The sequence below is a fragment of the Thunnus albacares genome, chromosome 3 (genome assembly GCF_914725855.1).
Source record: "Thunnus albacares chromosome 3, fThuAlb1.1, whole genome shotgun sequence".
NCBI classification, from domain to species: Eukaryota; Metazoa; Chordata; class Actinopteri; order Scombriformes; family Scombridae; genus Thunnus; species Thunnus albacares.
This window is the reverse complement of record NC_058108.1, coordinates 3,498,500-3,513,110: the sequence shown is the minus strand read 5'-3', so window position 1 is coordinate 3,513,110 and position 14,611 is coordinate 3,498,500. Positions and strand designations below refer to the sequence as shown.

At 39.6% G+C, this 14,611-nt stretch overlaps 1 protein-coding gene across 1 annotated transcript in view; it reads right to left on the bottom strand.

Moving 5' to 3' along the window:
- Nucleotides 1–13,775, bottom strand: part of LOC122978827 (sphingosine kinase 1-like) — a 37,401-nt gene extending 23,626 nt beyond the window's left edge. The window contains exon 1 of the mRNA XM_044345851.1: nucleotides 13,155–13,775. Within this exon, the coding sequence (XP_044201786.1) occupies nucleotides 13,155–13,569 (415 nt within the window). The 5' untranslated portion in view covers nucleotides 13,570–13,775. The remainder of the gene's footprint in view (nucleotides 1–13,154) is intronic.
- Nucleotides 13,776–14,611: the final 836 nt, after the last annotated feature.

Below are 14,611 nucleotides of genomic sequence, written 5' to 3'. Positions count from 1 at the left end.
ACATGTTTCTTACGTTCAGGTATTAAATGTGTGTTTTCCAATTTTATTTTAGATAGAAACTAGAATTATCTCTTTAATATTTGTTTGTATTGAGGCTGTCCAGACGTTAAAGTGAAACATGCAACCATTACTCAGCATGTTGCATATTCATTATTTAAACACATGAAATTATTCATGACCTTACATGGTCACTCTCTCTTTCAAAAGGTGTCGTCACTGCTTGGCTCATACTGACTCATTGTGATATGCGTACGTCAGTCATACCAGTGTCTCACTCAACTTCCCTCAAATTAGCTCTCCTTCCGCGGTGAAGCACGGCCAACCGTTAACTGTCTGTGATTAAGGAAAGAAGTAGCGATCTCTATGAAAACTGCAAAAGCGCCAGACTGTTGTCACGCTCAGCCGAGCCTGACGCACACGGCTCAGCCGGCATGAATTAAGACACTCAGATGGGACCCCTCCAGATTTCATCTCATTAGGGGGTTTAAATAGAGAGAAGAGACATCAGGACATGTTTGTTTGCCTTTTGCTTAAATGTGTGTTTCAGTTTAGGAAAAGGATGGCGCTCTTATAACGTGTCCTGCTTCATGTTAACATACATGTGAAGAAAAACACAACATCTATGCAACACACAGCTGGTAAGTACTTGCAGAGCTCTTATATACACACACACACACAAGGGAAAACTAAGGACAGATTGATGTTTGAATCATAATCACAGAAGCACAAACTGTACAGTACACAGGGTTTTATTAAATCTTGAAAACTAGTTCTGTTGTTGATTTGTCACTTAACTGTGGGAACCAACCATTGACCATCATTAAGTCAGTAAACAAGAAGAGTCTACAGCTAACGTCAGCATGCTAACATGCTAACAACGCTAACATTCTTATATTTAGCGGGTATAATGTTAACTGTCTTAGTTTAGCATGTTAATATGCTAACATTTGCTAATTAGCACTAAACACAGAGTACAGCTGAGGCTGATGTCATTAGTTAAGCAGGTATTTGATCATTAACCAAAGTATTGGACAAACTGAAATGTTGGCCTGATGGTGGCTGTAGATGACTAATAATGAATCCTGAGGGAGGCGCTGATATCTGTATCAAATTTCATGACAATCCATCCGATAGTTGATGAGATATTTATGTCTGGACCAAAGTGGTGGACCAACCAACGTCCCAACCGACATTTATATTACTAGTGTGGCTAAAATGTTCATACTATATGCTTGCTGGTGGCTCTTGTGTACATGTGTGCTCACTGGCGTGTGCACTGTCTGTGGCAGATATCACTCAGCGTCCTGTGGTTTCATAATGTTAGCTTCTCTCAGTCTGCAGAGGACATTAGACTGAAAATAAATCAGTGCTGCAACTTCTTACTAAATGTCAGCTTATATCAGTTGAAACTTTGCTGTAAATGGGTATTGAAAGTATATATTTTTTTATCATTCTCATGCAAATACAGATCTAAAGTAAGGATGTGAGGACCTCCACCCATGTCCACCTACCCACCGACAGCTTTGTGTCTGACTGAGGACGCTCTTACATTTCTGCCTGTTGCACGGTGGGGACGTGGGCTCTAAGCCCTGACAAACACCCATTACAAGGGAATCCCATTTCCACATTTAAGGGATTAGTGGATTAAGATGTATTTGACCTGGTACTTATTCTCTCCCTGCCTCCTGTATTATGACAGATATGTCCAATCTAATAAATTTAAGTTTTGTCCCAGACAATCTGAGGAGTCAGCTACTAGTCTGTACCTCATAGTCATTAATGTGTGTGGAGAAAATCTTGTGTTCAAAACCATAACCAAAAGAAAAATAATAAAAATCCAAGCTGCCCATCAGCGGTTAAGGCCAAGCGCAATAAAAAAATGTGCAATTACACAAACTAAAGCCATAAAATCTATTTAAATATCGCAAGACATGACTTAAACTATTGGTGGATGACTCTATGCTGCATCCATATCATCCTCCAGTTTCAGCTTCAGCAGATATGAGATTGTCATCTGATATCTGTGCAATGTTCAGCCTCTAAACCGAGCTTCAACAGCGTACTGTAGTTAACTACATACCAGCCGTAACCTCACGATGGAAATCCAGAGAGACAGAACAATGTCTGGGGTGGATCCATCATGATTATAGATGTTCGTTTCTGCTACTGGTGATCTTATACTCAAATGTCATATCATTCATTGTGACATGCATCGCAGGCCAAGGCTCCCATCCAGACTGAAGTGCAAATTGATTTGGACCATTTGGTGTCACTTTTTACATTATGGAAGGATATATTGTTGTTTTTGCTTGTGTGCTTTCAGTTTTAGTTATATGACAGGCTTCTTATTTATATGTTTTTATATTATTCTAGACTGAAATACCATTTACAGCATTAAAAAAAAACTACAAGATAATTACAAGATGCATTTTTCGCTTCCTTTCCTATTTTAACACATTACTTCAACATGAATATATTCATATCAGAATAATTAACATCACAAACATCATGAAAGTATGCAAATGAAGAATACAATCAGTAATCATTTGTACCATTTAATTTGCAGGTTTATTCTAATATAATTGAAGGATTTGATTTTCTGTGTGTCATTATCATAGATGAATATAAATCTGTTTTACTGCAGTCTTTACGAACTTTACTTTTGGTCGTTGGACTTCTCATTTGTTTACAACTTGATCACTGACTGCACCTTTAACCGGAATTCGTCTCACCTCCCTGCACCTGACTGCAGTAACACTCAGGGTGCAGTGAGGTGATAACTCGTGTCCGTAACACCGACTGTAAATCAAAGAGTGAAGGCTGCTCGAGCACACAAGCAGATTTCTGCTGAGCCAGACCACAAAGGGTGTGGAAGGAGGAGGAGGAGGAGGAGGAGGAGGAGGAGGAGGAGGAGGTGCTGGTGGTTAGCCGGCAGTGGGTCTATATTAAGAAAAGCAGCGAGTTTATGACATTGAGGTTTTTATTAAAATCATCCTGCACTGTCTGTCATCTAGTTGTATCCTAAGCTTTGTTATACAGAGATGCATGTGCTGTTATCCGTTAGCAGCGGGGGGGGGGGGGGGGGGGGGCGTCTCATGTGGGTATTTTAGTCCGCAGGGTCAGATTAGGGAGGGGAGGTTAGACCACCGCATGAAAACAAACTCCAAAGCAAAAACTTTCCAACACTCAGCCGGTTACATCACCGCTAATTTAGTGCTCAGTGAAAGTTTTCTTTCAATGAGAGCTGGAGCTTAAATGCTTAATTAATGCACTTTGCTGAACTGTACGTTCACTTCTGTCAGATTTAAAGAAAAACATATGCAGTAAACACTCGGAGCAAAACATGAGATTACTGCAAAAAAAAAGACAGAATACATACTGTAAAAGGTCGGCTTTATGCCAGCGTATGTAGGAAATGCACTTCGACTTCCCGATATAAAAAAAAACAACATAACCACATGTTTCTTTTACTTGGAAAAAAGAAAGTCTTTTTCTGAGGTGAAGCAGCTGCTCTGCAGTCTGACTGGTCATTTGGTGGTTTCTGTTGTCATCAGCTTATCACAGAATGACTTGAGTGACCATTTCTGGGAATAGCAAACACTGAACGTCTTTATTGCTGAGAATTTTTTTTTTTTTTTTTTTTTTACAAGGAAATGAACAGAGTTCGAAGCATTCCTTCACCAACATGTTTTTATTTAAGGAAGCTGAAGACAGAGTGCATTTTGCCAGATTTCACCAGTACATTCCACCATTTGGATGTGCTCGGGGTAAGAGGAAGGGCAGGACGCTGTCATTACTGACACAGAGCTGCTGTGAGCCCCCAGAACAACAGAAAGCTCTCCAGAGAGAGACGGAGAGAGCGGCTGAATCAGAGGTCTCGACAGCACGTCAAGCTCTATCACAGCGTATGTCTGATGAGGAGGAGTCCTCGGGGAGAGGACTGCTGCTACCTCTGCTGTCTGACTACACACACACACACACACACACACACACACACTTCTAATATTCAAATTGCATAAGGGACTGTTACTGTAACCTGATATCATTTTTTTTACCCTTTACTAGCAAGAGATACAACCTGTTATAAATGAATTATGAGGTTTCTGTTGTAAAAGAATCAGGAGGTTTCATCAGTCTTGTCGTTAAAGACTCATTAATCACAAGGGTGTGATCCTTAATGGGATTAGTCACATGGTTTATAGGCTTCACACACCCAGAAAGCTATACAAGCGCAATACTTTACATACAGCATTAAAGCACTGACGTCTCCAAAACCAGCCATACATTAAATACTGTGTGAGAGTATGTTCACATGTACACAAACACACTAATAAATGAGAGTAATCAGCTTTCAGTAGGTCAGTAACAGAAGTTCATTACCGATGTGGTTATATGGAGAGAGGCTAAGAACAGCTGCAGTAAATTAATGCAGTACGGCCTTAAAAGCATCTTTATTGGATGTTTTTTCATTACGAACAAGTTTAAAGAGTATAAAGGTGGTGTGTTCAGTAGTAAAACCATTTCTAACTTTATTAGGCCATTAAAGTAGCGTCACAACTGCTTTTGCATTCAGCCAACAGTTTCAGCCGGAGAACAACCCAACATGTCCTCCTGCTTGTTCTGCAGCAAATTTCTTTCTTGATATAAAATGATGGACTGCCCAACTAACTGTAATATATATATGTATATATACATATATATATACACATATATTATGTGGAACGAATATTCTGTGATATTCGATGACACTGCTTTCCTTCCTTTTTGACCCCCTGAAATCAAACATAGAAGTTTTGTTTTCATCATTTCTGAATTTCACAAATGACCAAATATTTCTGATGACTGAGTCAATGTTTTGACTCCTTTGACTTCCTGTTTGTGTTTTGTAGCCCAGAAAAAGTGGAATTAAAAATATTTCTGTTGTATTATAGTTCTGCTTGTATTTCTGAAATTGTGTAATGGAGCAGACCAACCAGTGTCCCAGCTTCAACTCTGCCAGAGGTAATGTATCAGTAACAGGATCGACTGGCTGAGAGAGGCCTGGATTTGGCTGCTAAAAGGAGCAACACCAGTTCCCCTGAGAATGTCGAGCTAGGTGCTTCTCATCTGATTTTCCGTCATTTCTGTTTCCATGGTTTCACACTGAATTAACACTTTTATTCAGTTATAGTGCATCAGCACAGGTCATGATCCTTGTGATGATTCAAAAGCCTTTTAAAACATGTACAAAACTCGATGTGTCACTAATGTCCAACCTCAATGAAACACTCCCTGAGTAAGAATCTGAATCCTACAGTGTGATGAAATGCAGCTGATGTTTTGTCTCCACAGATTGTGTGAATAGCATCTTACCGACACTGATGATAATAACTTCCTTATAAGGAAGCAAACTATGAAGGAGGTCAAAGGCCAATGCTGAACTGAAAACACAAGGTAGAACTAGAAGTAGCATCTACAGTTTGTCAAGACATATAACACTGATAGTACTCAGCCCTGGAGGTTACCCCAAGGCTACTATTTCACTATACTAAGCAAACACCTTCTCTAGTAAATGAATTGTGATGCCATTCAGGGAGAAAAGAGAAGAAAAATAAAGCTATATGTTGGACAAGATTGACGCTGCTGCTCCGAATCAAAAAGCTACGAGCTCAAAGAGCATCCACAGGATGAGCCAAAACTGCTGCTACATGTTTGGATTATGGAGCTGGTTGCACGAGCAGTACGCAAGTTAAAACTTAGCCTAGTTATGATGCAAGCGCTTCCTAATGATTTGCACATCACTAAATTCAAACCGGTTTCACCACACAAACTAGTTCTTCTGTAGAGATTAGTTGTTGTTTATGTTTACATGTGCTAACTGCCAGGTGTAGCTGTTGCATCACAGAGCTGAATGAATGAACATGACAAAGCTAACATTAGCTTGCTAATATCTGACCCTTTTAGATTGAAGAAGAAAAGTGATAATATGGAATATGGTCGATATATCTGACCTTTAAAGTCCACACAAAAAAACCCCACTAAACCTCAAATTACAAAACTTTCCACCAATAATGTTTGACTAAATGATCAAATAACGACAGTTAGCTCAGCATGATCAAATATTTCCCTCTCACTGTAAACTACATGAATACTAATTCTGAAACACACATATTTCTCCAGGTATCCAGATAGAAATAGAAGAAAGTCAATATGAATATAAAGGACCAGTCAAAAGTTTTGGACACACTTTCCAATGAACTTGAATGAGAAAGTGTCCTGTTTATTCATAAAGGATTGTCAGTTAAGTTTATTTTATCTTTTGGCCCTTAAAACTGCTACTTTTGGAAGTGACATCACTATGTGATGCTATAGTGACTTCCTGTTTACATATTTGGTTGCTTTGTAATGTACTGATGTTTCCAAGCAACCGATTCACACATCACTAATGCTTGTCTTATCTAGAAAACACATGTTTACAAGTGTTTACTAGATAAGACTGACGGTTTTAATGGTGCGACCGGATTTAGTAAACCACTAGTAGTTACTAAGAATGTAGGGGGGACTTTATATACAAACTCAGTGATGGATACAAACAGCTAGTGCAACTCAGTCCAGGGGAATTAGAAAGACCTTCTGGCCTTCTGGAGTTGAACACTTGACTGTTAAAATCTTTTTTTGTTTTTGTTTATTTGACATAAACAGAATCTCACCTACATAAGAAAAACTTAGGAGACTACAACAAAGCGAAGCTGATAAGGAAGTTGTGTCATCACTGTTTCATTTTTATGATTTATCTCTCGGTCTCGCAGATGAAGTCTGGATGAATCAAGACAGATGATAACAAAACGCATGAATGTACGCTCCCGGCTCATTGTGCAATCTGGGGACGTCTCTTCAAAAATTAGAAGCAGATTTTGTCAGTGATACCACGGAAGAGAGAGCGAGTCTCGGCTCCGTCAGTATTGGACATGTATACTGTCTGCTGGGCTTTTCTGACAATGTGGTCCCATTTCTGCCGTTCCTATTAAGACCAGGACTACTACAAGAAAAAATCTTTGACATTTAACTACATTCTGCATCATGCAGATAACTTAATCACCCAAAGTTTTAATTAGACACAATCCATTTAACTTCACTTGATGTAAAATCTCTTATAATGTTTTCTTTATTAGTGATACTACAACTCATTGTGTGTGTAATGTTAGTATTTGATTAAATAGGACAAGAGAGGAGGTGGGATCACTGCTGTTTTCTAATTTTAGTTATTTTGATTTACCTGTACTCACTATTTCTGACTATCTCCAGTCACAGCAGAATGAACATTCATATTAATAATAACGCTGATCATACTGTTTCTGACTTCACTGACCGATTAGAAAGCCAAGAATTTACTCAACTTGTCACTGTGGCTTCACATCAGCGTGGACTCTCTGGTAATATCACGAGAGCTACACAGTGAAAACATTACAGCATCTGACCCAGAAACAGAAATCTTACACAATGAAACGGGTTGAACAACAGTCCCAGTGAGCTCGTATCTGTGGCTGACAGTGATCTGATATATTCAAACCCCAATTAATTGATTCCCATTAGTTGGTAATTTGTTGTAATTCATTGTCATTAGACTGTGGCAGCCAAGTGCTTAAGCCAGATGACGACCCGCAGTGATTGATTTGATCAATATTAGTACACTCTCTCCCGCCTGCTGCCATCACCTGACTCATGATGTCCACAGCTGAACCGAATCCATTTATTGACAACATGGAATTAATACCATATAGGAAATACTTGGCAATGTGGCTTAAGTGTCAATTTTAATTGTCAGCAGGGATCAAATTTATGGGAACTTAAATCAGGGCTCTGATACACTCAGCTGATGACAAAGTGAAAACAAAGACTGATGGATGTGTCACCTCGTGTCGCCTCTTATCAGCTGCTGAAAGTTAAATACACCACAAAGATTAAAGCCAACAGTCAGCTGACCCTAACCCAACATGCATGTGGAGTCAAAATAATCAATCAATTAGTGGATTAACAAATAATAATCTGCATCTATTTTGATAACTGACTAATCGTTGAAGTAATTTATTCTGGCAAATATCCAAAAACATCCCTCAGTTCCAGCTTCATACTGGTGAGGATTTGCTGCTTTTCTTTGTCATGTGATCGTAAAGTGAATATCTTAGTTTTGGACTGTTGGTTGGACAAAAGACGCACAGTTTATAGACCAAAGAATGAATTGATTGATTGAGAAAATAATTAGCTCATTAATCACTTATAAAAATAATTTGAGTTGCAGCATTACATGCATATACAGTATATTCTGCTCCTGGTCCAAAACCATCATAGACAGAAACAAACCATCTGATTATAGTCTTGTTATAAACATGGAATACAAACTAAGAATATGTTGATAAATATAATAATGATAAATGCAATTGTGTAAAATCCTCGCCCCTTGATTTGCACCATCATCTCCAGCCCTCCTGTGGTCAACGGCCACTCAGATTATCTCTCTCATCCGCGGGCCAACTGAAGGCTTGTTGCGTGACCCCAGCAGATGTTTGGTGTGATGGATGATCATTATCATGCAAACTAGTATTGATGCAATGAACAGGAAAGTGGAATCTGTCAAACAGTTTGACGGCATCGTCTATTAGAGCGGAGATGCAACGCTGATCGACCTGAGCGTGATTGTGAAAAAGCACAGAGTCAGCCTCCTATGGAACAAATCTCTTTGCTATAACACTGTGAGAAGAATATAGTTGTGAACCTAGAACCAAGGCTGAGATAATTCATTCATGCAGACTGGAGTTGTGTTTCATCTTCTACCTGTCAGAGGTAAGTAGATCTGGTGGAAACAGATGCTTTCTGAATAATTCTGCGAGCGCACCAGAAGTCAAGCCAATGACACAAGCACTAATATTGATAGAGAGGTCAGACAGGCGGCACTGACCTCATTCAGACTAATGGTTTGGATGCAGAGCTCCCAAAAATGATTTATTATGGTTCACAAGGCTTCTGGGATAATGAGCAGCTTAGTGTAGACTGTCAGTTAGACTGGAATAATCTCGCCACTTTCCAGAAATACAAAAGACCCCTGCAGCCTGAACGAGGTTTCAGATGAATGCTACTGACGATGCACATGCTCAGAAGTTTTTATTTCTTCAGCATTTCTGGTTCTCCTCAACATTCTTCTATGAAATCCTTTATGACGATATATGTACCTTTAGATCACAACATTGATATGTATCCTGATATAATACGTTGTCTGGACAATCATTTGAGAGATTTTTTTATGTATGAAATAAAAAAATAACCAGAAATGCCTGTTTTTGAATAATCCTGCAATTTAAATACCTTCATCACACTGATATAAAAATCCTATAACATGACTAAGAAACTACAGCCATTCCAGCGGCTAACACAACGTCTACACAGGTGACGTGGTGAAAGCAGCACGTTAGCAGAGCATTCAGGTGCAGTACTGAGTGTTGGTCAAAAGCAATTTGTTAGAATGTGACCTATTTGCATCCCTGTCTGGATCAGCGGCGCGGCTACGGCCCGTAGCTGTGTGCCGTACGATGTAGCAGAGAGCCAGCTGCTGGTGGCTAGCAGCTAGGCTAGTGGTTTCTAGAAGTTTAGAAGAGTATCTTTTGGTGGCCACTTAGCAACTGCTTTCACATTACAATTATCACCACAGTACCACAACAGTCAGTGTGCGTTTTACCTGCCTTCAGGGGGTAAATGTTATCCAATAAAGAAGCAGAATAACTGGTCTGACCAGCTCGAAGCCGGCGACTATGTCAGGTTGACCAGCCTGGTCATTCACGCATGCACACCTTTCTTCTAGCAGTGTGGTTCAAAAACCTCATATATATTGAAAAAAATAAGAAAAGCATCCAACAAGGTCGAAATTTTCTCAACCCACCAAGCTCATTTTTACCAACATAATCCACCCTGAAGCCACCCAACTGGGCAGAAAATCGCCAAATCCGGCAACATTCTTTGGCATAACATTTTCCGCCCCAGATCCAGTTATTATAGACACAGTGTCAACCAATCAGGGGCCACCAGGAAAACCCAAACATATTACACACATACCTCCGTACACCCTCTGGCTCATAGACAAAGATCATAGGCAGCACTTTTTCATCAGTCTCACATTTCTGTAATTATGTTTGATTTATGTGAGAGTAACAACTGACATTTACACACAACACAACAATAACAATAACAATTTTTCATTAAAATATGTATTTCACAGTTGGAATTGCAGGATGGGCGGACCACACACCCCTGATCTAGATTAAACTTAAGTACAAATTAAATTCCATGTCTGCAGAAATGGAAACAGACACAGCAGGTGTTAAGAGATTTGTGTGTCGGTCTGAATAACGAGAAGTCCGTTAAATGATTACAGAGCAGGTGAAGCCATGGAGACGCTTGTGTTTATGTTTCTGTCCTCAGGTGAAAACTTACTAGGTCAATGTCTCAGGTTAAACTTGAGGTGGTTGATTGACAGCATTATTCTAAGCATATAATACTGTCTTTAGTTACCAAAAGTCTGTTATTTCCTCCTGTGACAATGACAGGCGGTATAGAATTGCAGCATATTTTGTCTCGTTAAAAAAACATTTGTGCAGATTGGGAAACGCTATCTGGGTCACACTGTGCCACTGATACCAGGGCTGTGTGGAGGAAAAAGTTTGTGCGAGGCATAAATTACATTCGATATTTCTTCATTCAGACGGGACAGTTTGACGAAGCGGACAAATAACGAGATAACTTATCTTTAGAAATCTCCAATTATAGCGTGTTTCCCTCAGGAGTAATTATACCTCTTGGCATTGCGTGAACTCAATAGCAGTAATACCGCCTCGTGATTCTCAGGTGTCTTTTATGTTAAAAAGGTTTGTTTGCTGACTGGAGTTACTGAAACGTGACTCTTGATACCACACCAGTCCTGTTGTTTTATTCATTTCAGGAGTAGGTTAAAGGTAATGCAATAGCCTTTTACACAGCAGAGCTGATAAGAGACAAGAATCCAGCTCTGTACAGGATAAACCTCGTGACATTTAGTGGTAATATCGTAGAGGTAATACAGCCTTGTGTTTTTCCAGACACCTTTTATGTTCAAATGGTTTGTTTGCATTCTGTAGTTACTGAAATGTGATCTGTTGTTTTATTCATTTAAAGAGTAGTTTAAAGCTAATGGAGAAAAAGCCTCTGACAATGCTGAAAGCAGAAAATAAGCAGAGGAAACTATATAGCTAATTAAAAGCTGCAGGGCAAAATCAATAATCAATATAATGTGAATAAAACAGGAAGTTTCTTCAGTATGAACCAGTTGAAGTAGACTGAAATATATACAAGAAGAAAGTCGGTACTTGCTGAGTAATGACTGACTGAGAGCAGCTAACGATGTCTTTAAAAACACCAATTCAACACTGCTCTCCTATAATGTTGTCGGACTCATGATGGACTGTTTGAAATACAGGAAGGATCAAAATCTGCAAAGTCTTTCCAAAAATCAGTGAATCATAATCAAGGGGGATCTGACAGAATCTGTCCTCGCTGCAGGTCCTGGAGGTTATTTCCTGGAAGTGACTAATGAAACATCCACAACAGCTGAAATTATTAGTCAGTTAATCAATTTGTTGATTGATAGTAAACTCATCGCCATTTATTTCCTTCATTGTTTAAGAAAATACGAGAAAATGACAAATATTTTCTAGTTCCAGCTTTGTAGTTGTGAGAATTTGCTGCTTTACTTTTGACTTATGAGATAATTAAACTGAATATTTTCTGTTGGTCACACAAAAAGAGAAATTTGACGACGACCGACTGTTGTCTGATGAAAGTATTAATCAAGAAAATCAGCAGATTCATCAAAAATGAAAAATAAGTCATGTAAATATTCATACGTTCAACGAAACGTCGTCTATATAAATAACCGTCAGTAATCACATATCAGTTCTTCTGGATCATTTTTGACTTGGTGATAAAATCTGACTCATCATCACTGCAGTCTGCGGTGTTAAACCAGCTGATAGCTGAGATGAGGCTGCATGATAAACCAGCAAAGCATTCAGCTCCAGGTTCATCACGTCGCAGTTAATCTGTGGTCATTTCATTCACTGGAAATGTGTTTCTTAATACACTTCGCACCACTAGAGCACATTATAAACTGAAATGGTAGAAGCCTCCAGGCAGCAACCTTGTACCTACAGCAGCTTGAGACAAGATCTGGTCTTAAGCCCCTATTATTCCAGTAGACGGTGCTTACATTGAGCATTTATATCCATTTAAGTGGGGCTGCAACTAATAATTATTTTCATTATTGATTAATCTGTGGATTATTGTCTCGATTAAGTAGTGGTTTGGTCTATAAAATGGCAGAAAATGGTGAAGCACGTCAATCACTGTTTCACAAAAGCCCATGATGACATCTTCAAACGTCCACAACCCAAAAATATTCAGTTTACTGTCAGAGAAGTCTAAAGAAACCAGAAAATATTCACATTTGCGAAGCTGGAACCAGAGAATTTTTTTCTTTAAAAAATTGCTCAAAATGATTAATCAATTATCAAGATAGTTGGCAGTTAATTTAATAGTTGACAAATTGATTAATCGACTAATCATTGCAGCTCTACATTTAAGTTAAAGTAACACAACCTCATTACTAACTGGCCCACACAATGAACAGAAAGTGGGAGAAACTGAGTCAGAAACAGCTCATTTTTGCCTCAGAGATTAGATTAGATTCATAACCTACATATAGAAGGTGATACAGCTCTCTTCACATATTGATTATCATAAAATCTTATTCATATATTTATACCACCTGTTTTTTGTAGTATCTGTATTTTTCTCACTTTGTATACTTTCTATTTTTGATTGTTATACAGCACAAGACAAATTCCTTGTATGTGAAAACTTACTAAAGTTTGTTTCTTATTTTTCTTAATTAAGATAATCAATAAATTAATAGATGAACAATGATATCCAGTTGACATGTCTTTGCCTCGAGCAGACACACAGTCTGGTTTCTCTTCATAGTAATTCATAAAACTGTGAACAGACTCGTGTGAGACCTGAAACTCTTCACCCCTCAGTTAACTTTGACACAGACAAACTTTTTTTCCTGTGGTTAACCACCACGCGCGTCTCACCGTCTCTAAGGTGCTGTTGCCTGTCACTGCGCTCGCGGACGGCTCGAGCCCACCTCTCCGCCTCCTCCAGGTTGTCTCGCGGGTCCTGAAGCGCGGCGAACCGAAAACTCTGCTCCACTCTCTGCCGCGACACCCCGGAACTCATCCAGCGCCGTTTGAGCGGGTAAAAGTAGGCTACCAAGTACGCCGCCGGGTCCGCGTTGTCATCCTCCCGGTGAGCCCGGCAGCCGACGCAGTCCTTCAGGCTGAGCACCACCTTGTTCCGCCCCACAGGTGCCGAGGTGAGCCTCTGGACTATGAGCTCCCTCTCGGTCAGGCTCACGGCACACCTGACTTTTCGGTTACCGGTAACCGTGAATTCCCCGTACAGCGTGGCGGGGCTGTCTCGGTCCGGTTCTGCTCTCCTCGGGTCCATCCTGAGCGGACGGGGGAGACCGGGATACAGTAGCGGCCACACCGTCACATAGCTGCCCGCCTGGACGATGCGAGCCAAGTGGAGACCACAACAGTACTGGCAGCCCGCTGCCGGTCGGACCGGTGTCAAGCGTCACAGGAATCAAACGTACCACATCCGTTTACATTTCAAAATAAGACACATGTTGTCTTCAGGACCATGCCAGTGTTTTTCATTCTAAAACAAAAGCTGGGGCAGTTTATTGCGTGAAATTTTGTTTTACTTACTCCACTAGCTCCTCTATCTATGACTAATTAATTACACCTCCTATTTTACCCACACTGATGAACAGTTAAAGGTGCAGCACATAGAATTTAGTGGCATCTAGCGAAATATAATATTCATAAGTTTTAATTAGTGAATAATCACCTGAAACTAAGAATCATTGTGTTTCCGACACTTAGAATGAGTCTTTCATATCTACATAGGGAGCAGGTCCTCTTCCATGGAGGCCACTATGTTGCACCGCCATGTTTCTACAGTAGCCCAGAACGGATAAATCAAACTCTGGCTCTAGAGAGGGCCTTTCACGTTTTTCACAAGTTTCGCAGCCACCGTAGGTTCTCCTACACGCTTGGAAGGGGAGGAGGGTATTTGATTTGTTGTAATCTGTAACCTCATTGCTACATGCCACTAAATTCTACACACTGGTCCTTTAACTCAGTGACTGTGCAATAATAACCCTGTAACACTATAACACCCACTGCACCTACAAATTATATATATTTATTTTAGTGTAAAACACAAAATGTGCAAAACATTGCATTCATTGCTGTATATTTGAACTGTATATACTGTACATAATCACCTGCTATATGTATATAAAGTAACAATGTCCCCAACATCCAAAACGTTTGTTCACCACAAACCTTGACACACAATTTTAAATACAATAGTATTTTTTTCAGCCACAGATTTACTCATCTACAATGGAGCAATTCATGGTTTTATTTTTAAAGGCATTACCGACTAGTTTTATGGAGTTGTTGCGGATGTCTTTTCC